The 26,134-nt window shown below is 37.2% G+C and overlaps 1 protein-coding gene across 5 annotated transcripts in view; it reads left to right on the top strand.

Moving 5' to 3' along the window:
- lrp1bb (low density lipoprotein receptor-related protein 1Bb) overlaps positions 1-26,134 on the top strand; it is a 327,007-nt gene that overhangs the window by 266,843 nt on the left and 34,030 nt on the right. For all 5 annotated transcript variants that reach the window (XR_013822391.1, XM_079882312.1, XM_079882311.1 and 2 more), the window contains exons 46-66: positions 870-998; positions 1,268-1,387; positions 1,719-1,832; positions 3,019-3,168; positions 3,627-3,749; positions 5,279-5,398; positions 6,210-6,338; positions 6,655-6,777; positions 7,868-8,008; positions 8,430-8,617; positions 10,483-10,666; positions 10,789-10,874; positions 14,509-14,631; positions 19,008-19,189; positions 19,399-19,598; positions 19,915-20,103; positions 20,453-20,601; positions 20,717-20,810; positions 22,145-22,261; positions 22,791-22,910; positions 24,387-24,506. Coding sequence is in view for 4 of the 5 variants with exons in the window: in XM_079882312.1 (XP_079738438.1) it covers positions 870-998; positions 1,268-1,387; positions 1,719-1,832; positions 3,019-3,168; positions 3,627-3,749; positions 5,279-5,398; positions 6,210-6,338; positions 6,655-6,777; positions 7,868-8,008; positions 8,430-8,617; positions 10,483-10,666; positions 10,789-10,874; positions 14,509-14,631; positions 19,008-19,189; positions 19,399-19,598; positions 19,915-20,103; positions 20,453-20,601; positions 20,717-20,810; positions 22,145-22,261; positions 22,791-22,910; positions 24,387-24,506 (2,901 nt within the window). In the remaining variant the exon portion in view is untranslated. The remainder of the gene's footprint in view (positions 1-869; positions 999-1,267; positions 1,388-1,718; positions 1,833-3,018; positions 3,169-3,626; positions 3,750-5,278; positions 5,399-6,209; positions 6,339-6,654; positions 6,778-7,867; positions 8,009-8,429; positions 8,618-10,482; positions 10,667-10,788; positions 10,875-14,508; positions 14,632-19,007; positions 19,190-19,398; positions 19,599-19,914; positions 20,104-20,452; positions 20,602-20,716; positions 20,811-22,144; positions 22,262-22,790; positions 22,911-24,386; positions 24,507-26,134) is intronic.

The following is a 26,134-nucleotide window of genomic DNA, read 5'->3' as shown; positions in this document are numbered from 1 at the left end:
AAATTAGTTTTCTTTAGCTATTTCAGCATTTATCTTGTGTTTTAGCAAACATCATAATGGCTATTGCTAATCTACTGTAGAATTAGGGATTTGAACTTTTCCCATACCTTTTTTACTACGGACATGAATGATACCTCAAATCTTACGACTTGTCGAGTAGAGGTCAATTTTGTCCTATCTATTATTTATTAAAAATTTAATTAAAAGTGAAATAAAATATTTCTATGATGATATATTTATTGACTGATATATCAGAGCATCCCTAACATATATATAGGCTGTATATATATGTATATGTATATGTATATGTATATGTTAGGGATGCACCAATATATTGGCCAATAATTGGTATCGCCATGATGAATACACCACGAGTCATCAAACTTAAAATGGTCTACACATTTTTAAAACCATTTGAAACCAACAAGGATACAAAGTACATTTCTAAGAACTTTATACATGTTGTAGACTTTTTTTTTCTTCCTTTTGAAAGATTTTTCCAGCCTTATGATTTTCACCCTAATAATGAAAGAAAGAAAAAAATTACTTTTTTTTGTGGGTGTTATTTTTTGTAAATTGCATCATCATTTGGTCAAATTACACACTTACTGTACTACATTTTCTGAAGAAAAATGGGTGATGCAAAAGTTGCTTTCACAATAGTGTTGTGGGTTACAAGTCAATTATGACCCGTATTCAATGCAAGTATAAGATGTGTAATTTGACCAAATGATGATGCAATTTACAAAAAATAACACCCACAAAAAAAGAAATTGTATTTATTAGCCACACAATTAATTTAGATTAGTTTAGGTTAGTTTCATGTGCTAGATTGGTTAACATCATTATCATGTTGTTCTCTTTTATAGCCAAAGTGTCCTCTTGCAACATCCACACTGAGTTTGAGTGTGGAAACGGGGAATGTATAGACTACCAGCTAACATGTGATGGAATTGCCCACTGCAAAGACAAGTCAGATGAGAAAATGCAATATTGTGGTAAGTAGCCGATCACAACACTTTGGCATGCGTACTCTCTGCTCTCACATCATGATAGCAGGAAGAACGCAGAATTGGTTTAAGGTGGCAGTTCCATTCCCTGAGGCTTCAACCTAATAAAATGAGCCGCTACTCCTTACTGCTTTCAACCAGAGGAGCAAATGGGAATAAGCTCAGAGCAACAGAAAGAGTAAATAAGAGAAAGGATGTGAAGCTTTTTTTCCCCTGTTGTGAAAGATTTGCCGTGCCTTTGTTTTCCGTATCGCTAGACAACAGGAGCTGCCGAAAGGGTCACCGTCCTTGCTACAACAGGCGTTGTGTGGCTAACAGTCGCTTTTGTGATGGAGTCGACGACTGTGGGGACAACTCAGATGAGGCATTTTGTAACAGTGGGTATCCAGTGTGTGAATATTATTATTGTGACATTTTGCATATAAATTTCACTTAAAGAAGTCATTTATTTTTGCAGTCTATAAAAGAAAATGGGCAGCAAAAAATATATTGTGCCGCTACTAGGTTTATTTCGGTATACCCAATTTTCAAGCTGTGAAAGCATTTCACAAGTCATTATCTTTGGAGCTGTCTGGAAGACCCTGTTATCAACAGTGAATTGCGGTGCATATCATACAAATATCTGCGCACAATATTTCATTTCATTTAAGCGCATGTCCAGGTGCTTTAGTCTCTCCGCTCTGTGTAAATGAAGTGTCTCTGTTCCAGATGTCACATGTGCTGCGTCTGAGTCATCCTGTCAAGATGGAACTTGCATACCAATATCCTCCTGGTGCAACCAGGTCATCGACTGCGCTGATGCCTCGGATGAAAAGAACTGCAGTAAGGCAGCGTTGCCCATGTTGCAAAGCAGCACGCGTTATCTTTATCCCACCATAATAATCATTATCTTGACGTATCAGATTATTATAGACTACAAATGTAGTGCATTCCTAGATTTGACTAAATTCAGCCATCATTTAGTTGCCCTCATATTGTTCAAAACCTGTATGACTTTCTTTCCTCAGTGGAACAGAAAAGGCACATTTTTAGATTCATTTTTAGTTCCAAGAATCTCCTGTCCGCTCTTTCCCATGTAATGGAAGTGAAAGGGGACACAATGACAAAAAGCACCATAAAGGCATTATGGAAGCAATCTGTTGGACTTTTTGTGTTATAATCTAAGTCTTTTGATGTCATTTGATACAGTAGCTAGCTTCATATAACAAATAGGAAAAAATTAAGCAATTATTCACTGAAATTCTTCTCTGCTGTCGCTTTAAAATCCAATATGACAGGTTTCATTAGTTAACATTAGTAAACTACTTTAATTAACATGAATTAAGAATGAACAAGACTTCTACAGCATTTATTAATCTAATTTAATGTTCATTTCAACATTTACTAATACAGTATTAAAATCTAAATTTGTATTTGTTAACATTAGTTAATGCACTGTGAACAAACAATGAATGACTGTATTTTTATTAACTAACATTAACAAAGATAAATAAATACTGTTACAAAATGTTTTGTTCATTGTTAGTTCATGTTAGTTAATACATTAACAAATGAAACCTTACTGTAATGTTACGTTTTTTTTATTGTAAAGTGTTTTTTTGTGTGTTAAATATATATACACGGATAATATATACTAAACCCAACTTTTGAATGGTAGTGTAGTTGTATTTTGATACTTTATTGCTTTTATTAATTACTTTAATGCTGTTTTTTTTTCTTTTCTTTTTTTTTGGGAGACCCAGCTTCATTCACTTTCATTATATTGCAAAGTGCAGCCTAGGTATCTTTTGTGTCTTTTGTGTTGCACGAAAGAGAGTAATGTGAGCAGAACGATCTGTGATTGTGTAAATAATGAAAGGATTTTTATTTTGGGGTGAACTGTCATTTTAATTTTGATTATGGATTGTGTGTGTCTGCATGGATGATCATATGGGTTGGAATAATTTGTATCGACCTGTTATGCCATCTCATGTGACCTAGATAACAAGCCCTTCCTTTTTCCCCCCAGATCACACAGATTGTGCAGACTTTTACAGGATGGGAGTGGCAGAAAAGGTCTTCATCAGCTGCAACACCACCTCACTCTGCGTTCACCATTCCTGGTTGTGCGATGGAGCCAACGACTGTGGAGATTACGCCGATGAGAGGAACTGTCAGGGTAACGCTCAGTATAACTCTCCATTTGTTAGCTTTGCAGCTTGAGGAAGCCAGGTTCCATTAAAATCGAATTAATTTTGTCGAAACACTATTTATGAAAGGGGTAATGAAGCCGAAACAAGCCCCTGTTTTTTCCTCCTTGCTTGAAGAGCCTCAAAAAGTGTGGAAGGCTGATGAATAATCATTGGTGATTGTCAGACTTGCGAAGAGCAGACATTTAAACACTCTCGCAAGCTGCGGTCCCTTCAAAACCGATAATGAAAAGGCGGCTTGAAAATTAGTCTTGCCAGGTTTCGGCTTATTACTCATTAGCATGTCAGTGGTTTCAAATAGAAAGCACATGTGGAATTTATCGGAGTAGAACCAAACAACCGCTGGACCAAATTCTCACTACACTAAGCAAATCTTGGACTTTTACGCTCTCCATAATAAAACACATATTTTCTCTGACTGCCGCAGTCTCTCACGGGCAGAAATGTGCAGAAGGCCACTTCGCCTGCCCCAGCGGGAACTGCATTTCCAGTGTGTGGCTTTGTGATGGCCAGAAGGATTGTGAAGATGGTGCAGATGAGTTCCAGTGTGGTAAGCATGACTGGTATTAGCCTCCCATTGCTTTCACTCAGCTCAAGAGATTATGGCCCACCTCTTGAGATGGGCTTTTAATGCAGAAACCAATTCAGCTGCTAATACTGAGGTCAAGAGAAGCATATTCAGGTGATAAGACCAATCTCCATGTGTGCTTGTGCCCTTGAAAGCTTGCATGTATGTATATATCTGGAGCCATGAAAGCATTTTTAGTTCACAAAATTGTATGAAATTCAGATAGATAGACAGACTATATATTATGAATGAACAAACGAAATCCTGTGCACATTATCTAACTTGTACATGCTCCCTTTCTTGGAATTCAAAGGATGTTTTTCACCATAAAATGAGTACATTTTTGCACACCCTCAGCACTTTGAATGGAGATAGGATATCTGCAAATATAGTAAGAGACCATCAGGGAGTCAAGGTGAATCATGGGAATTTGAGATCTATCGTGCTGTGACCCTTAATTTCATTCTCCATGGTGTAACCCCAGGAGTGGACCACTCTAACTCTTTTGGCTGGCAAAATCTGTCTAGAATAGAACTGAAAGGAAAATAATAATAATACTTGGCTCAGGTATAAACTGGCATTTTGTATTCCAATTTGCACATGCATAGGCATGTTGTAGTATGTCATTTTGTTAACCTATAATTATATTCCTGCAGATCTCTGAGGTATTTTTAATAATGAAAGGATATGAAAAATGTCTCTTTTAGGTCTACAGTTCAGTAGTTTGAGTTTGGCAAGATGTTTAGGTTTTTGAAAGAATTGTCTTATGCTCCCCAAAGCTGTGTTTATTTGATCAGAAATATGGTATAAACAGTAATATTGTGAAATATTATTTCAATTTAAAATAAATGTCATATAATTTATTCCTGTGATGGGCAAAGCTGAATTTGGTATGACTTGAATATGGACTGACTTGACGAGCACAAGAAACAGAAATTGGTTCCGAACACATGCTTTTATTTTGCTTTTCAAAATCTTTGTTCAGTTTTGCCACAAAATAAATGTTGTACATTTTAAATCCATATATCAGCTGGAGTATTATTCTGTCATCTTGTAAAATTGCACTAGCATGTAGACGTCCTCAAAACTGACAGGGGGAGGACTTAAAGCTATAAGTTCCAATTTTAAGGGTAAAATTGCTGCTCAACACAGAGAACATACAGATAGATGTGTATGCAAGTACTATATGTTTGTGAAGGATGACAGAATAAAGTGTGATTACACATCAAAAGTGCAGAAAACTTTTATTTTATTTAAAACTTTTGCTTTATTTAATCTTCATGTAAAAGCCACTTTGAGAAAGACTGACGTATGTATTGCATGTTTTGTCAGTGCTGTTTTGAGAGCACAAGTAATATAAGTGTAATCCAGAGGTCTACTTCAAAGTCTGCTGAATTTAAAAAATAAATATACTACCTCTAAAAGCATTCAGTTAGAGATGAGGCGTAAATTGTGTATGTAATTTTTTCTAAGCACTGTTATTTGTGACTCGTAAACTATTTTGTTGATAGACTCCTCCTGTCTGTGGAACCAGTTTGCTTGTTCAAAGAACAAGTGCATAGCAAAGCAGTGGCTCTGTGATGGCGAAGATGACTGTGGAGATGGGGTGGACGAGAACATGGATCTCTGTGGTATGCATTTGACCTCTCCTTCCATTCTGTGTGACTGTAAATGTTCCTTTTTTTCTGTGCTCAAAGACAGTGTTTTAAATGATTTGAGTTTATACACAGGCTAAATACTATGCAACTATTATAAATTGGCCAATTCTAAAAATGCAATCATGTTTTAATATATTAGTACATATTGGTGGTAAACAATCGTGTAATTGGATTGTAATGAAATGTCAGTGAGATATTAATGACATTGCTCTGTTCCTAATAATGGCAAATGCAATTAAACACAATAAATACTTATCAGAACTTGATAAGCAACACTGAACTTCCCAATGTTTAACCAGTCCTACTCGACCCTCTCTGAGCGAGATTTTATCCAGCGTCTCCGGCATGGGAGGCAGTCTCTAGTGCCTCTTGAGGCCAGGGGAGTGAGGTTTACATGCACAGTTCTTACTAGCTTGCCTCCGTTACACTCACCCCCTTAAACCTCACTCACATCTGTGTCACTGCACCAAATGTGACGGTCTCATTTGACCCGCTCCGGGCGGAATTCAAACCGGTGTCTCCGGCATGGAAGGTGGCACACAAGGACACTAAAGAATGCTAAAGGACGCTAAAGTTCACAGTCTCCAGCATCCTAGCTAGCACACCTATTAAAGCCGGATGAATGAGATTTACATGCACAGCTCTTACTAGCTTGCGTCTGTTACATATGCATTTGCTAAAAAGCTTTCTAGTGGTACTGTGTGATTCCTCCAGATATTCGTCATTTATAATTTCTAGACCTGAACAAAAATAAATGATGCATTACTAATAAAATATGTTCCAGGCTCGGTGACCTGTGCCCCAGGGTTATTCAGTTGCCCAGGCTCATACGCATGCGTCCCAAAGCGCTGGTTATGTGATGGGGAGAGAGACTGTCCCGATGGCAGCGATGAGCTCGCAGCGGCCGGCTGTGGTAAATATTCCCATTGATCTGTTTAAAATGTCTTCTGCATGTCAATGTGTTATCGATGAAAGCTCCCTTCTAGCAGCGATGTTGGCCATTCATTATAATTGGCTATTTGATACGTGGGTCAGGTCAGGATTTAAAAACTCAATGACATCCATTGAATAAGATATGCTTCACCACAGGCACTTCATTAGTGATGCGTTTTGTGTAACATGTTAAGAGTCCAGGCTATGGTAGAGAAGGGTTATGACTAGTACCCCAAGGTGAATAAAAGTCTTAGTGAGCATTAATTAAGCTCAAGGTTCTGATGTTTACCCCGCAGCTCCGAATAACACATGTGATGAGAATTCCTTCAGATGCCTTAACAAAGGCTGCATTCCAAAACGCTTCGTTTGTGACCATGACAACGACTGTGGAGATGGTTCGGATGAATCGGTTGAATGTGGTAAGCTTCTTTCTTAATTCACACATCTGTCTGATAAGCAAAGCCGTCATTGAGAAATAATTTTGTTCCACATCTATGTCTTTGGTCACTATTGTTACCTGCTTTTCCCTAAAGGAATTTGTGAAAGCGACTTTTATTTATACAGTAAATTGAAAAGCATTGAAATAGTAAAGTGCAGTATTTTAATGGAAAAAATCAGGCACTTCTCAGTTAATTAAAGCTCTACAGTGAGCCTTAGGCTGCTCTGTGCTCATATTATTTGTACTATACATTCTTAATTAAGTGGAACAATTTCAAGAATAGTCAATATTGCACTTCAATTATTGGGGTTTCTTAATTTTTTTGGCGCTTAAAACTGAAACATCTGTGGGCTTTTTGATGGAGAACTTGGGCCCTGGTCTTCACAACATGAAAGCACAGCCTCTCCACAGGACATCATACATGTGCATACGCCCTCATAATTTATTACACTAGAACTTATTGCACTGAGGTTAAAATATGAAATGGAAAGTCTGGGTAATTATTTATAACAAAAGGGATTCAAAGAGATCTTCGTTTCTAGAAACTGTCGCCCAAGAAATCTGCAGATAATTTTACTAAAAAGTATCACACATCATTCTTATTGTTTCATGTCCATCTTGCAAAGTTCACCAAAATATTTCAAATCAGTCATAATTTAATCTAACCCTCAAGCTGTTTAATACCTGTTTTTTTTTAAATGTTTTTCTTTTTTCTTTTTTTTATAATGATGTATATGATTTATGCTTATTTTTCACTGAAAACAAAAAATATTTATCAGAGTGTCTACGAAGGTGAATTATATTTAAGATTGTAAATATTCACATAGTCATTGGGATGTTCTTGGATGTTCTTGAGTCATTTGGATGTTCTTGGATGTCATTGTAAAAAGAGCAGCTTTGGCATTCCACTAAATATCTGTGTTTGTGTTTCCATAGAAGAAAAATGAATCGCACTTTTTTTCTAAATGAATGAATGCTGAATTTTCTATTTTTGTGTGAACTGTCCCTTTAAGATCTCTGTTTGGTCGCAGAGTGTGTCAGTGTGCTGACAGTCGTCACTCTTTCCGCAGTGTACCGCTCATGTGGGCCGGATGAGTTCCGCTGTGCTGATGGCCGATGCCTGCTCAGCGCCCAGTGGGAGTGTGATGGTTACCCAGACTGCCCTGACCACTCTGATGAGTTGCCCCTCAACCTCAAATGCCTGGCTGCCGGTAATGGTCCAACAGAGCCGTGCCTGAAATATGTTTGACTGATGGATGTGGGGCTTACTGAACATCTGAGGGAACACAAGTAGCCAAGGAACATCATAGATAAAAGCAGGGGGCTGAAGTGGATAACTTTGACCTGTGGGGATGGCATGTTTTCAGCTGAACATACCAAGCATTTAAAAGAAAAAAAGGCCTTGCACTTACTGGCAGTTGCAGAAAGCTAGAAATATCATTTGACTTTTGTTGGATTGCAACTTTGATGCCCTCTAGCTTTGCAGAGTTAAAGCCATTCAATCATTAGTTTTTTCCAAAAGCATTTTTACATTTTCAGTTTGGGTTTCAACACCACTCTGTATTGCTTGTATTGCGTTGTGCTTTTCCTTAATTTGTTTTCTTTGTTTTCACTTTCCTCCTTTATTTCTAGAGAGCTTATGCAACACTTCCTTTTTCATGTGCTCAAATGGCCGCTGTATATCTGAGAAGAGTTTATGTGACCTGAAAGATGACTGTGGCGATCACTCAGATGAGAAAAACTGCAATGTCAATGAATGTCTCAACCGCCGTGTCAGCGGATGTACGCAGGATTGTCTAGACTTACCAGTGGGATACAAGGTTGGTCAATAATATCTTTATGTATTGTACAATTGTTCAAGATTTGCTACTTTAATGTCCACAATCATCTTGTTTTGGTGGTGGCACATTATCACTGAAGTAGTCATTAATAAGTTGAGCAAAATGATCCATGTCAATTGCTCCGACAAGATTCACTGACCGCAGTGCATTTAAAGCGTTAGTCAGCGACTAAGCACTCTTACTCTTACTAAGGAAAGGTACTCCTCTCAGAAAACGTTCAAATAAAGATGTTTAATTGCTATTTGGAGCAGTTTGATTGCTACTTGAGAGCTTAATGAACACATTTTTGTGAAAACCTCAAATTCGACCAAAATGGACATATTTCACTTGTTTTGCCTGTAGCACGTTCCGACTCATTTTGCCAGAATGGGTCACATATTTAAGCTTCATGTGTCCCTCAAGGCTGACTTTTTTTCCCAGAACTTTTCGCAGGACTTTCAAAAAAAATAGTCAAACAAAGCTTGCCTCCCTAATCAATTATGAAACATTCACAAGTTAATGTCTTTCCAAATATAACATCTGTATTTATAACTAAAAATACATTTTTACAAGCTTAAAAAATTATAGAAAAAAAACTTTTTTTGATGCAGAGCATTTAATTCCATTTGCAGCATCAATTATATTATTTCAGTTATTTATTTATTTATTATTTGTTTGTTTGTTTGTTTGTACATGTTTATTCTATTAAAAGTATGTTTATGCATAAGTAAAACAATTATATTTGTATAGTATTATGTGTTCTGAAGAAATACATGTGTGTATTCTTTGTTAGGTAAATCAATTGCATACAGTATTATTAAGTGTTCTGAAGAAACACACGTCTATATTTCTTGTGCACGGATATGTTATATGAAAAGGACAAAAAGATATTTAAAATCTTTGACTGTTTTTCATTGTGAGACAGAGTTGCCTTATTGCAAATAATAGCAAGTTTCTATGCTTCCTTTTTTCTGTTTTAAAGATGTGGCAGTTCTTTTCAATCTTGGCTTGTTTTATGTGACTTCAAGTTTTGCAAATATGTAACTGTGATGAATTGATTTGCAGAAGCTGCTGTGTTTTTGTTTCTGCAACAGCTTTTCACTGAATTACTTGGGCAAACATTCAAAGAACAAAGAAAAAAAGCTATAGGAACGATTTGTCCCAGTTTTGTTTCATTGGTACTTAATTGGCATACTCAGATCAAGTTTAAACAAAGACTTGTTCCTTCGGGAGCTGTCTAGAGGCATGCCTGAAGGAGGACGATTTATGAGCTAATTCTCTCTAGATACAGACACTTCTGCTGTGTTACTGATGGGCAAACTAGGTGTCAGGAGTGTCCTGTGATCATCAAAGGTGTTTGCAGGCAGTGTCAGTCCCTGACAGATTTCCAACCAGTCACCCTCAAAATCAATAAACACATCACTGAAACTGTAGGTTCTGTAGTTGAGTCAAAACCTGTAGGTAAAGAGTCTGACCTCATTCACTGTGGTAGAAATGAAGGGATCATAGGGAAACCATTGAGGTTACAGACTGAGCAAAAAAAGCATCAGTCATTAAATCCAACTACAATGATTTGGAAAATTCATTTGTTAATCATCATTATCAGTAAAATGCCAGCTGTGTTTTTGTTTTCTTTTTCTAGTACAGCATTTAAACTAAATAGTTTGGAACGACATGCAAATGACCTCAAATGGTAACACAAATTTCACTTTTGTGGGTTTTCCTATAAGTTTGTAAAATGGTAATGGCACTGAAACAAAGTGGAATTTTTCCAAGTGGTCTCAGCAGAGAGGTGTCTTTTTTTATTAATGGCAATTTCAGAATCAAAACACCTCAATTGTCATTTTTTTCACCAATGTGTGTAGTGTAAGTGCTGGCCAGGATTTCACCTAAAGAATGATGGGAGAACATGTGTTGATGTTGACGAATGCTCCACCACCCTACCCTGCAGTCAGAACTGCACCAACACTTACGGTTCCTTTAAGTGTCTGTGTGTAGATGGCTATGAAGCTTCCAGAAAAGACCCCAACAGCTGCAAGTCTCTTTCAGGTAAGTATCATTTAGTGAATTCCCCCCAGAATGTGTTTCAACTGAACTTGATGATTTCGGGCTTTGTTAACTTGACAATTGTCCGCCTCCATTGCATCAACTCACCTTTATATTTCTCACAGCTGAAGAACCTTTTCTTATACTTGCTGATCTTCATGAAATCAGAAAATTAAGTGTTGATGGATCCAATTACACTCTCCTGAAACAGGTAAAGCTCTACGTCAACAGTTTTTTTCTAATTGCATAACTCCCATTTATTGTTTATTTTCATATCACATCATATCACACCTTATTGAAAGGTTACCCATTTAATCTGCCCAACCGAAACTGCTGTACTGCTACATGTACATGAAATTGTTACTGGACTTCAGAGACCAGATCATAAAATAGAACTGCTGTGTTTGTAAAAGCCTAATGGAGGACCAATTAAGCTGTGGTGACACAGCTGGGATAACAACACAATGTTATTGTCTCTTATGCCATTTGAAAACACTAATTGAAGTCATTAACTAGTCTCTTGGCTTGGTGGAACGTCACATGAAATAATTAAAAACACTCCATTGCTGATCTTGAAAGTGAGAAGTACGTTTACCTTTTACATTTAATATCAGTTTTTATATCAGCCAGGCCATTGCCATTTTGAGATTGTAATATTACATAGTATAAAAATGTTGACAGGTCAATGATTAATACACAATTTCTGTTCTCAAAATATTTAATGATTACATATTATATAAACTAAATATAATCCTGTATATTTCTATATTATTTCTATATTCTATATATCTATATTACTCAAACTTGCATCATTACAAAATTTGATTTGGTAAGTCGACCTTCCTTGGGCTTACAACACACGCAGAATTATCAGCCATTTTTTTTTAATTTCCAATTGCACAGCCAATGCAGAATCCAAAATTAGAAAAAGAAAAAGTTCAAATACCTGTTACAAATAATCAAAAAGAAAACATAATTCTGTAATAATTCAAAATAAGTACTATTTTTATTTGAGCAGTTTTCTCAATGTATTTTGCTGTCACTAAATAGTATTTTTTTATACAGTATATCTGCATTATATTGATCATCAGCCTGTTCATTGGCTGTTGAAAAATTCATTTAAAAAATCTGGAAATTCTGTCAAACAAAATCCATTAAATATCCTAGCCTTTACTTTGAGGTTCTACATCACGGGCAGTAATTTGTTTGCAGAGATGAACAGTTTTGTTTTGTTTTCTTTTGCATATTCAGCTGTTTATCTGACACAACACGTTTGGCGCACATTATGAATGCTCTATGAAATGCAATTTTGACTTTATATGTAACTTCTGATTGGCCTGGTGTAGCAAGTGGTGTTTCCCTGTGCTATTATCCACAGCTGGTGTCATTAGAGGCCTTTAGTCATTACTATCGAAATGATGATTCTTAGTGAAATGTGAGTTTCCTCAATTCTGCGCTCGTTACATTATTCATACCAATTGAGGCTGTCATCCAGGGGAATGTCTATAGGGCTCTCAGAAAACTCTTCCCTTTATTGAGTAGTCTCATCAGCAATCATTCAGTTTCATTTATTCCATTTTGTTTAATAAGAGTGAAGGGAGGAAAGCTTTTGCACTTAAAAATGAGTGAACCCTGTGGCCTCTTCCCTACAACGGAGGTCTTTGTTGACCTCATACTAGCATAGTGCATGATCTCGCTTGCTCTGTTGAATGCTAGTTAGCTATTTATCGATCTGCCGTACAGTATCCATAATTAAAGAATACTTTAGTTTGAAGCATGACCCGTGTAGTAAGTGAGAGATAATATACAGTCACCTGGTCTTTAGAAACCCACTTTTATCACCCTGAAAGGGTTCATTTTGCAATAATGACTCACTGACTGTACATTGTTCTGCTTATCATTTATCATCTTTCTTCTACATCATAGAAAGCACCCGGCCTGGCAACAAGACGAGCACTGGCAACAATATTGCAATATTAATTTATAAATTATCAATATTAATTGCAATTCTAATATTGATAATATACAGTTCATATTACTTTTTACAGTATATGGATTAGTTAACTGACACATTTGATTTCAGTTTAACACATTTTCCTCTTATACAGCTCTTTTATTATTATTTTTCTAAGAAATTAACACTTTTATCCAGCAAGGATATTAAATTGATCAAAAGTGACAAAGACTTTTACGTTGTTACGATATATTTCTATTTCAAATAAATGCTGTTTTTTGTGTTTTCTGTTCATCAAAGAATTAGCACAACTGTTTTCAAGATAATAAATAATGACTGTTTCTTTATAACCAAATCAGCACATTAGAATGATTTCTAAAGGATCATGTGAAAATGAAGACTGGAGTAATGATGTTGAAAAATCTGATAGGAAAAAATTAAATTATACAGTTATTTTAAATTGTGCTAATAAATTACAGTATTGTTTTTACTGTATTTTCAATCAGATAAATGCCGCCTTGGTGAGTGCCGCATAAGCGACTGGAAAAAATAGTTTAATTTGGACATTTTTTTATACAGTTTGAAACTAACCATTTTGGCAATATATACAGTAATAATGATAGTTCTGTCAGGTCCATTAAGTCAAGAACACACAGACAATAAAAATAATTTAAGAATTTTTATTGAATAGATTGCAAACAAGTTGATGTTCCTGAATTGAAATTTGGCGGTATGGCTCTGTTCAGGGAGTCCTCTGACCTTTCATGAGCACCATGAAATAGCAGAGAGTCAGAGGACAGCAGCAGCATAGGGAACGCTCACAGTTTAGGACTGTGAGAGCTAAAATATCCCCCTGTGAACAGAGCAGGCAACATGACATAAAGCAAATGCCACATTATGCATAAGGAGGAGCTGGGGAGGTGGCGGGCAGCAGAAGCGAGCAGCAAGCATGTATGATCAAACTGAATGTGCTTTAAATAGGGCGCCTTGTTTGAGCTTGGCCATTGAGCAGCGAGGGGAGTTAACGAGCTAATGCAGCTCAGCTGGAGCAAATCAGCTGACAGGACAGTGTTGTTAGCAAATAGCATTAGCAGCATCTTGACTACCTGGCCTGCCAGAACTGACGCTGACGCTCAATATAATGTTTTCTCTGTACCTGTATGGCCTTGCTATAAATACACCAGACCTATTTGACGTGTATGGATCTCTTATTTGTGTTTTCACTGATGTCACATGAAAACATAACTTGTTGTGGCCCTAAGTTAACACTGGCGGTTCTGGCCACAAGACTAAAGGTCTTTGTGGGTCTCACAGTGCTGATGATCTGAAGCGGGTATCAAAGCTTTTCTTCATCTGTCGTCATGCCCATCGCCTGATCTTAACAGCTGTGATGAAGTGGGCAAAGGAAGGGGGGGCTAGTGAGCGGTAGACTGAGTGACAGCAGCCTGACGTGAACATGACAGTAACGAATGTACCGTCAGGATTCCCTCTGACGGCTCTCTGAACCTCTTCCCTGGATTTTGAAGCCAGCATCCACGTGCATCCACCGCACACTGCGTCCTCTTCCAAAATCAATACGATGAAGAGACATCAAAAGAAATTCTCTGTATGTTTTGTGTCTGTAGTACATCCTTCCCAGGTCCTGTCGAGATAAGCGTACGTGGAAGTAGCTAATTAAGCCCTCCAGCTAATTGAAAAGCAGAACAAATGCAGAACATCTCATTCTTTTGTGTTCTGCTTAGTTGATCTATGCGTGCTGACTGCGGCCTTTACCCAGCTAATGCATCATGCTGACTGCGCTAACAGTCACATTTGTTGTGCAGTCCATCTCGTGTTGTTACTTAATCCACCTCTATTAATTCTATGCTGTGTTTCCTTCTGTCTCCTGTAGGGCCTTAACAACATTATCAGCTTAGATTTTGACTACAAGAAGGAGTTCATTTACTGGATTGACTCCAGCAGACCCAGCGGCCGAAGGATAAACAGAATTCGCCTTAACGGCAGTGACCTCAAGGTACGTCTGATTTCTTATTTAATTATGGTGGGTCACCAAGGACTGAAAATAACGCTAATAGGTCTGGACTAACTGTTATACGGCATGTTAGCAACAGGGATGCGATGAAGAGGTCTAAAGTCAACATCTGAGTATTAGACATCTGTAGTCATACAGCCATAAATATAAATGCTCTTTTTAGCATTATTTGAGGGACTCATTAAGGTCACATGGTTAGCGCTTAGATGCACATCTCTGCCGTGTACCTGCTGAGCAACACTTTTCCCCATCTCATTAGCTTCATTGCAGGGGCCAAGAGCCTCATTTGGCTTCATTACACAGTGTTGCCCCCTCCTGATTTATCACCCCTGCTCAGCACAAGCAAAAGCCATTTGAAATTCATTAGCATTTGTGGGTGTAATCTTCAGAATTCTGGAAATGGAGACAATGCATGCTGGTACAATATGTTTAGATTGGGTAGGAGACCTTTACCCATCATTCGCTGGGGTTATAATGATGCGGCTCCTTTGCGGAAGAACAATGTAATTGATGATTTCATTAATACATTATTTAGTGGCATGGAGACGCTGTATTATTTTTTTCTCCCACTATATTGGAGACTCATGACTAGAAACTGACTTTGACTTAATATAAAAGTGTCTATTCTAAACAATGTCTCAGGGAAATTGGAAACATTATGAAGGACTCTAGTCCCCCCACACAATCATTTTTCACCTTCCAGAAAGCGAATCAGGTTCATCAGCACATCAAGATTAAAAAACAGCTTCTACTCCAATGCCATAAGACTGTTTATTAACATTGTTACTTCTGACACATACATATGATTCCTTCACACTACACACTCATTTAAACTAATCTCATCTCACATCGTTTACCGTAACCGCTAACGGCTTTTTACCATTCTACCTTGAGAATACCTCCTATGTTGCTGCTGCATTTGAGTACTCGTGCTATTTAATAATTGAAATTATTATATGCAAATATACATTTATGTATACACTTTTACATGCATCCTGCCTTTATGTATGTGTCTGTGTAGTTTTTGCTTGCACTGCCTTTTTATTTTTGACATTGTATGTTCTTAGATCTTCGAGAAGCTCCCCATACAGTATCCATAATTAAATCATTGCCTGTTCCAGTCTCCTGGACGTTAGAAGCCACTTTTATCAACCTTAATGGGTTTATTTTGTAATAATAACTAGCTGACTATACATTATTCTGCTTATTTATCATCTTACTTCTTCTAAGGACAAATTGTGTATTACATCTTAGAAAAGAACCGGCCTACAATATACGTTTTTGCGATATCTATTTATGCATATTTATTACCACATAATCAGCTTTTTTTCAGACTTTGGATGCATTATTTTGCACAATTGATAAATGGAAGCGAAGAGAAAGTTATAAGATAGCTGCTAGCAAAAAAAAAAAAAAAAAAAAAGGAATCTGGGAACAATGCATCATGGGTTTGATTTCTCTAAATGATGAATAACTCTTGCACTGGAGAATGTTTGGCATGATGCCACAGGCAGTGCCTTTGGTGTGATTCAATAAGGGAATTTGTCTATTAATATGTAATGGGCCAAAGTTGACATGCTATTGTATATGGCCTTATTAGTAAGTATGCTGAACCACTACAATCAACTTTCAATTATTTAAGTGATCTGTTTTGGCTCTGTGAATGTGAATATATCTAAGTTTGTATTCACCAATTAGGACACATGCCATAACTAAAACCCTTCAATAATCTCTAAAAGGTGATTTTAGCTATCATGCATACACACACACACACACACACACACACACACACACAGGGTGAATTCAGGGTGATAGGGACACTTTTTGCCTTTATATCCTTTATATTTACATATATATCCCTTAAATGCAATTGCATGAATGTTTCGCTAGTCATTTATATATTTGGGTATTTAGCAACACAAATCTATATCTAGCATGGATGCATTATTTTATTATTTTGTAATTGTTATTAAAGTTGTCACAAATACGTTTTTTGCCTCGTCATTATGGTGGAGTGTAGATTTATGTGGGGGAAAAAAAGTAATTTAAAGTAGTTTAACAAAGCTGCAACATAACAAAATGTCATCATGGCATTCTGTGCATTCAGTGTTTATATATTCAAATGTTGACATTTTAAATGAGTTCGCAATCTTTCAAATCAGTGCTGGGCCAGATCACTAGAATACCAGAAGCTCTTTCTTTCCCACTTGGAATATTAATGTTTCCTCTCATCCTCTCATCTGGAGGCACTTTCCTGATTGGGGAAATGTTCCTCAATCACTGACATTTCAGAGAATTTTTCAAGCTCAGCTTTGCTGGAATTACTGCTGAAGGGGCGTTATTGTCAATTGGCATGGCAACATATGTCCTGTGAGATGACGATGAGAGAGAAGATCTCAAAGCATGTCATGTCTTGCAGTGACAGATTGCAAGAGTCACCATTTTGACAGTAAAGTTTGTTTCACAAGTATGCAATGGAATATTAGCATTAAACAGATAGAATAACTCATTAAAAGGAATAGTTTATTCAGAAATTAATATTCTGTCATTATTTATTCACCCTCATTCTAAACCCAAATGTCTTGCTTTCTTCTGTGGAAGATTGGACACAATAGGAGGATTTTGAAGAATGTTCTGGTCACTTGTTTCTATGCAATTACAATGAATGAAGACTGAGGCTTTTGGGAACCAGATCATTCTGATTTAAGAATGAAACATCCCATAAATGACACAAAAGTCATAAAAGTCAAATTCTTCTGATTTGCATCTTTTCAGTGAATCACTATCTAGTTTACAGTGGTCATAATTCATTCATGAATCAGAATGATCTGGTTCTTGAGTTCAACTCACTTGTTGTTGTTAAATGTGTCTAATTCTTGACACATTTATGTTACTTACTCAAAGCTGACTTTAGAGAACTTAAAACAGTGGTTCTCAACCCGCTGCTCTGCACATTTTGTATGTCTCCCTTATTTAACACACCTGAATCAGATCATCAGCTCGTTAAGAGAGACTCCATGAACTGAACTGAGTGTGTCAGATAAGAGAGACATACAAAATGTGCAGAGCAACGGGTCCCGAGGGCTGGAGTTGAGAACCACTGACTTAAAATATAGTGCATCGAATGGACTACTTTTAAGACACTTTTATGGTGATTTGCATCCTGTTTTGAAGCTTGAAATCATGATATTCCCTCTTCATTGTAATTGCATGAAAAAGAGCAATGAGTCCTTGATTACTCAAAATCAAGACTTTTTTTTCTTATTGACTAGTTGCACGGCGACCGTTGACGTTCGAACTTGAGTGTGCGCGCCAGTACTTCCGGTGATCTGACAGCGAGAGCGGGAGACAACAGCGACCGAGTTCCATTACCACAGAGATATTGTTTCACAATGAGTGTTTTTAGGATTCAAGAGAGGCGACTTGCCTTTCAGAGGGTGACAGCCTCAGCACTTCATCGTTGTGGGCCGTTATATACCGTTTCGTCACGTTACAACAGAGAAGTCAGCGTTCATGCATTCCCCGTTGACGCTCCCCGTGGGCTGAGTGGATGCAGAAGATCCGGAGGGATTCAACCCGAACACATTTTTAAATGCATATCATTTTCAGTTTATTCCACCTGTGCGTTTCTATGCTTTCTATTACTGCATTTAGTTTGTGCAAGTGAGATGAGTAAAGACCATGTTTCATAAATCATTATCTGTCTGGTGTTTATAAGCAGCACATACAGTATTTTACTACGTGTAAAATATACACAAACTTACCTATATTCAATTGTTTGTGGTACCTACAGTTAATTGATGTAAGTACGTTAAGTAAAAATATATGCGCAGAATTGAGAAAATAGTATTTACGGAGATAAATTGTAGCCTATCTCAGGGCAAACATGTGAATGTTCACACTGCATTTTATGCAAACAACTCTTATCGTAGTTGTAACTCTATTTACAGTAGGCATAATTGTCATTGCGTATGCGTATGCAGCATGAGTCAAACACAATCTTCTGTCCGTGATCAGTTCTATTTCATTCATTAATCTGACTATGCATCCGTGCATTTAATTGTCATTGGCTCGTGTGATAGTAATATGGATCTTAGTAGTATTTTAAGTGATAATTGATTCTATAAACAACTATAAAAGATAATTTTCGGCTTTCTCCGGCTCCCCGCACCGGGCGTAATACGAAACCGGAAGTGTATACGCGTACACTCGCTGATCCGAATTCCAAAATGGCGGCCACGTGCAACTAGTCAATTTACTTTACACCAACATTCCCATAATCCTACTTGCTCATTACAGAGATAGTATGTGATCAGATTATAGTGACTGATCTGAATAATACTTGTTTGCTTTATTAGATTGTTCATCGAACTGCTGTGCCAAGCGCACTGGCTGTCGACTGGATTGGAAAGAACTTGTACTGGTGTGACGTGGAGAGAAAGACACTGGAAGTGTCCAAATCAAACGGTTTATATCCCACCGTCTTAGTGAGCTCTGGCCTGAAGAACCCCACGGACCTGGCTCTGGATGCTCAAACAGGGTACAAATGCTTCCTTTTCAAATTTGCACAATATCCTTTCTACTTTTCACCATCAGTCCAGGGAGACTTCATTTTGTCACGAGAAAAAGAATGAATGTATAGTCCCCCAGAACAATGGGAATAGCTATTCTCTGTTTAAAACAACTGTGATGAGATTGTGTCTCATGTTATATGAAGTTCATGGATGAGGGTCACTCTCTGTCCCTCAGGTATGTGTTCTGGATTGACTGCTGTGAAAACCCTCACGTCGGTCGAGTTGGCATGGACGGCCATGGCCAAAGCGTTATTGTGAACAAAGAGATCTACAGCCCCTCAGCTCTAACCATTGACTACACAAACAAGAGAATCTACTGGGCTGATGATAATCACATCCTTTTTGCCAACTTGGACGGTTCTCAGAGGCACCGGGGTAAAAAATGAGTCTTAAATTTGTTCATTTTCCATGTATTGGATTGCTACCATAACAAGGCAGAATTGGATAAAAGAAACTTCAATAAAGCCTTTTAACAGTATAATATTGCAAGACCACAATCTCCTGTGTATATACGCAATGCATATGCAAAAAGAAATAAAAGAGATATTATACATTCGCAAAAGTTAAAATGTATATTTCACTTGAGAACAGTGAATTTGAGAGTTGTTGGATAATGATTTTTATTAAATCACTTATATATGCAGTAATTCATCTTTAATGATGGTGCATGGTATGATGCTCTCTACCTCAGTACCTCATGACCACATCCAGGGTGTGATGGGGCTCACACTGTTCGAGGACTTCATTTATTGGACCGACGGGAAGTCCAAATCTCTCCGCAGAGCTCATAAGACCACCGGTGCTAATGCTGTCGAGCTCCTAAATTCATGGCAAGCCATTAAGTCTGTCATTGTCTACCACCCACTGCGCCAGCCTGAAGGTAGACACGGTTTCAAATAAATAGTATATTAATTTTATGCTTGGTTTGCCCAGAAATGAAAATGCTTTAATCATTATTTATTCACTCTTACACAGCTCTTGCCATTTACAAACATTTAAATCCTAGTTTAAATGTTGTTCTGGAAGACTTGGAATGTTCCAAAACGTATTATATTATATTATATTATATTATATTATATTATATTATATTATATTATATTATATTATATTATATTATATTATATTATATTATATTATGGATAACTTTTGTACAATATGGCAAGAGCCGCATAACTATTCCTTTAAAATGAACTATTCAGAAACAATGCATTTCTATCCCCTTTTTACAGTGCCCAAACACCAATGTCAAGTGGCCAATGGAGGTTGTAGTCACTTGTGTTTACTTTCTCCTGGTGGAGGTCACAAGTGTGCCTGCCCAACTAACTTCTACTTGGCCGCCGATAATAAGACATGCCTGTCCAACTGCACAGCCAGCCAGGTCTGTATGCAAAAATGATGATTCCATGTCATTAGTCGGAACTTCAAGGATTGTTCCAGTTTGTGTAACCCATAACCAATTGACCTTTTTCGCTGTGTTGGACTTTTTTTCCCAGTTCCGCTGTGGAACAGATGAGTGTATCCCCTTCTGGTGGAAATGCGATACAGTAGACGACTGCGGTGATGGGTCTGATGAGCCTGCGGATTGTCGTGAGTGCTCAGCTTCCAATGTTACCCAGCCTACAGTATCTGCACTGTTATTTTTGTTTTGAACAGTCTGTAATATTCATGTGGTGTCAGAACCAGGGGTTTAAGAACAATTCAAAAAGTCTGTGGGCCACATTATAAACCTCATCAGCCTTTCTTTACAAGTATGATTCTGTTTTATATAGCCTAGTTGCCATGGTTACACCCATATGAGACCAGCCTAAAAACTCACAACCCTAAAAAATATAAAAATGCAGGATTTGGTCAGACAACTTTGTTTTTCTTCTGTTGTTCACGGTAGATAACTTCATGTAAGCTGCTCAGCACTCTAACTTGGGTCATGAATATTAATTATATTATGTGATCTTGTGATTTCCTGAAAGGCAAAAACTGGAAGATGAGCACAAGCCATGTTGGATTACAGTTTATCGCTTGCGTGTTCGTTCAAAACAACTGCTTGGCAGAGACTTCAGCTTAATCTTAAATTCAGCATGAAATAGTAATATTCACCTTATCTATTTTCTAAATGCATGCAATTGATCTTGTTGTGAACAATTCATCCATGTATATGCTTTTTCATTTATTTATTTACTCTTTTTATTCAGATTTTTAGGTGAAACAACAGACTTCTCGAATGGTGATGCATGCTGAACTTCTTTAATCATTTTGTTTGCATATACCCCGTCCCTTTCTCACATTCAGATCTGCCTCCGTCCAAACAATAGAACCCCATCCTACTTTTTCTTTTCGATAATCCGTTTCACTCAGATGTATGATTATTGCTACTTCCGTTACATTGCAAGTACTAAAGTCTTTGTTTTTACACAGTTGACGACTGTATCACAATACAAAATGGTGGTTATTTTCCAAAGCAAGAGAAGAAATTCTGTCATTTCTAAAACTGGCTTCCCCACCAGTTATACTGGCCTCTGATTGCACCACATGCCAGTGCTGTTATATACAGTATGAAGATGAACTAGTTCACAGCTTCACCCTAGACAGACTTTTAAGTTGCGGGAAAGGATGATCTTTTGTTCTTTCATTTCATTTTCCCAGTGAGCTTGTTTTTAGATTCACTTTGTGTCTTGGTGATTTACTCGAGCAGAACAAACAGAAAATGACAGGCTGCCAATGGCTGCTGTTAATAGGTGGAACCTCTGTTGTTCGATAAAGTGCAGGGGGCATTAAATATCGTAGAAGTGCTTTTAAAGAAATAATGGAATGTGGGTTGACCCGCCCATTTCAGGCAACCTCACACAGCTCGGGTTTAAAACACATACCTATGCGCAAATTGCTTTGAATCCTCCGGAGTTCACTGTTAATCATAATTTTTGCAGCGGAATTCAAATGCCAGCCTGGCCGTTTTCAGTGTGGCACTGGCCTTTGTGCCTTACCTCCCTTCATCTGCGATGGAGAGAATGACTGCGGGGACAACTCAGATGAGGCCAACTGTGGTGAGCAGAATAATACATAATGTACAAAAGCTGTTCTTAAATGCCATGTTCTTATCGACAGATCCATTGCTTTTCCTCTCTGTGTGAGGCTACCGGGTCTTCCTTGTAGAATACGGTTCCTGTGAAGTATGTGACATGCATGAGCAAGAAAAATCTGCCTAGAATTTTCATCAGCAGCAAATCTTCTTTAGCACAGCTGTCTCTGAATGTTCAATTATACAGACTATTGCTGCTATCAAACGATCAATATCCACTTTAGAAGTATTAGAAAAGAGTACAGGGTGTTTTGTCATTTAACGATCGTAATTGGGATGTATTGGGCCAACATGGATTTAAGATTCAAGACGTTTAGTGCTTTTAATACAAAATTATATTGTTCCTCTTTCATCTCAGTTTTATTCTTATTGCATCCCGAAGCATTTCGAAGCAACCAAATATGACCAGTATATGGATGATCGTGTTGCATTGACCCAGCGTAATGATGTATCTAACGTTTTTTTCTCACTACAATGTCTCCCCCCATTTGCAGATACATACATCTGTCTGTCAGGACAGTTCAAGTGCACCCGAAAGCAGAAGTGTATACCTTTAAATCTCCGTTGCAATGGTCAGGATGACTGCGGGGATGGCGAGGATGAGACAGACTGCCGTAAGCAACGCCATGACACTTTGTGCTCCCTCCATTAAACATTTAACAATAATGGGCCTCATTCTCGTAAACTAAAGGGTGTTGTGACAGAATTGTTCAAACTCTGCCAAATTTGGCTTTTCCCCTGTGAATTTAATGATCCAGACTGACAAATCTCAAATGTGGGTTTTATCCTGCCACATGAGTTAACTGGTTGGGAGCTAAAAGGGTAGCCAGGTGCTTATTAGGTATTCAGGGAGAAAAGGCCCTTCCCTTGGAAAGGTAGCATGACTTGTCAGCTAGAATACAGTCACATGGGGTGGAAATGTGCGTACATTTTTAGAAAAGAATTTTCTTTAATGCTTTTTCAACTAAACATTTTGTCCAACAGTGAACATATGTGTTACAACAGAATTATGTCATTTGTGTATTTGTTTTTTTCTGAATAGTTAAAAGGACATTTCCACCACAATGTAATGTTCATCGCATCTTATTTAGAAAGGACTGTGGTGGATTTTTTTTATATATCGGCAGGTGGCTTTTGTCTGGCTAAGGTAATTTATTATGTTATAATGGTTTAAATAACATTTTCAAATCCTATTCTGTGATTTAAAAAAAAAAAATTCTTCCCTTTTCACCCGTTTCATATTTCATCTCAGGCATGCCTCATTTAACTTACACTTTTGCCTGGTTGATAATCAAATACACTAATTTTTGCTAGTAGCAAAGTAGCTAGTAGCAAATTTGTTGTTCCATTAGTGGAGAAATTGTTGGTCAGGGTCCCAACTGAGGTAATTTTTGTAAAAATGTATCTAAGCCATACATATTTTACCATAATAAATATCGAAATGGTTGTAATGTTTTACTATTTGTAAGATTATAGTAGTTAAGTTTAAAAAATCTATAATCTATCATTGTGAAGTTTGAACTTCATCATTATGATTATAATAGATTATAGATTATAAATCTATAATCTATCTATAATCTACATATAGATTATAAATCTATAATCTATCATTGTGAAGTTTGAACTTCATCATTATGAAGTTCAACATCTAAGACAGTCAAAGTCTATACATAAAAGACATTTGAAAAGTAGGAGAAATCTATAATGATGGCATGGTAAAATGCCTTTACAAGGATTTTAATTTGACCGTCTCACAAACAAAACAAAATCATACTTTTAATCATAGTAAAAAATTAAATAAAATAAAAAACCCTGCAATAAATATATTATATGATTACGTGTCATTCAACTCCCAACCTTGATTAACATTTCTAGGTTGTCATTTCCTCCATTCTTGGGTGGTAATTGCAGAAGACCTTGTCATAACTTAAAGAAAGTGAAGATGGCAGTTACATTATTCCTTTCTACTGAATCATGGTCATTATGTACATGAATGACCTTTACAAGTACAAGAAGTTGTATATGTTTTTCCCCCCTCGCACTCTTACAATAGCTTATCCTGCTATTTCCTCTCTGTCTTAATGTTCCAGCTGAGAGCACTTGTTCTCCAGACCAGTTCCAGTGTAAGGCCACCATGCATTGCATCTCAAAGCTGTGGGTGTGCGACGAGGACCCGGACTGTGCTGACGGCTCTGACGAGGCCAATTGTGGTGAGTGGCCGCAGTTATTATTCACAAATCAGATCCTTGGTCAGCCACACGCGCAGACCCATCTGAAAGTCTGATTGAGGCTAATGTCAATTCTGTGTGTTCCCACAGTCTTCTCTCTCTATGATGAAGTGAGGCCAGCTTTAATCATGAGCCACTCGGCTTTTATTAGCTGTGGCTTGTAACAATTCCCCTGGGCCTGTTTTGTTGCCTGAATGCCTGATTTAGTTTGACAGTGGCACATCAGCGGTGGCCTCACATATTGCATTCTTCCTCAGCTATGTGTTCCAGACATTTAAAGTGCCGATGCACCAGCAAAACAATTTCTGAGGGTTCGCTGGACGTAATTTGCTCAGAATAATTTTCTATACTCTGTATTGAACAAGCGAGCTGTGTACCTCATTTTATTAGTACTACTCGTTTGATCTATATTGAAAATATAGAGATGTATTTCAGAGGTTCACTATAGGCAACTGCCTTCTATGACTGAATCCTAGTTGAATTGTAACCTCATAAATGACTGATTTGGAACACTCTACATAGGCAGAAACTCCAGGCTGCATATAAATAACATTCAGTACGTGAAACAGGGGAGACTTTACTCACGGTTGATTTCAATAGAGTTTTCTCATAGCATATTGCTAAGCTTAAAACATGATACTCTTAATATAGTCTCGTAATAATACTCTGCTTAATATTTTTAAGGGGGGTTCTATACAATTATTTTACTTACTATAATTTAAGTTATTCTCAGGAATGCATAAAGAAAATATATGTAAAATCATTACATTAAACATACAATTCAGTATCTCACTAATATCATAAGTGCACAACTCTAAAAATAAGTTTTGTAAAAGGGAAAAAAGATAAAAGTGTCTTTTTGGAACATGCCTTAAAAATGCTGCCTACTGTTTGTAGTCAGCTCACTAGGTTTTAGGTCAGAGCCATAGTCTTTTGAACCTTAATCATTAGACTCTATACTGCACGCTGATGTTGTTCCTTTTTTTACTCTAACATCATTGAAGATAATCATTTATTTACATTGTGGATATGACCTCTAAGTAGATTTTTAAAGGCAATTGTCCTCAATTTATGGTGTATATATAACACTGTGACATCCCAGCAGGGATGATGAACATGGCTCTCCCAAATCGGCCAACAAAAGAAATTAAATCAATATCTTGGCTGTTGCAGGAGGGGGAAATTACATTGTCGGAATTTGATTGAGAAAATTGGTTTTATTGCATTGGCTGAACAATCTGATGTTATGGATTATTCGTAACTCCGAGAAAAATCCCCCAAATGAGTGACACATCCATGGAACAGTGGAGGGGTCACTTTGTAATTGAGGTGTGACGGCTCCTCTGGTGTCTCCATTGATTTTCCAGACGTGACACACTTTATCTACATCGGACTGCAAGTAATTATAGATTTTTATCTTGGCAATTGATGTAAATTGGTATACCATTAATGTAACAGGGTAGCTTTATTGATACTTACCAGCTCACTTTTTGTAACTGGGAATTACAAACATACATAAGTAAGTGGAAATGCATGTAGATTTAGAAGATCTATGAGTAAATTCTGCCTTTACATGAATATGCATTGTTGTATCTTAGAAGACCCTAATG

Source organism: Squalius cephalus (assembly GCF_949319135.1).
Source record: "Squalius cephalus genome assembly, chromosome: 9".
Lineage (NCBI taxonomy): Eukaryota > Metazoa > Chordata > Actinopteri > Cypriniformes > Leuciscidae > Squalius > Squalius cephalus.
Note: the sequence above shows the minus strand (reverse complement) of the source record. Positions and strands in the feature narration are given on the sequence as shown.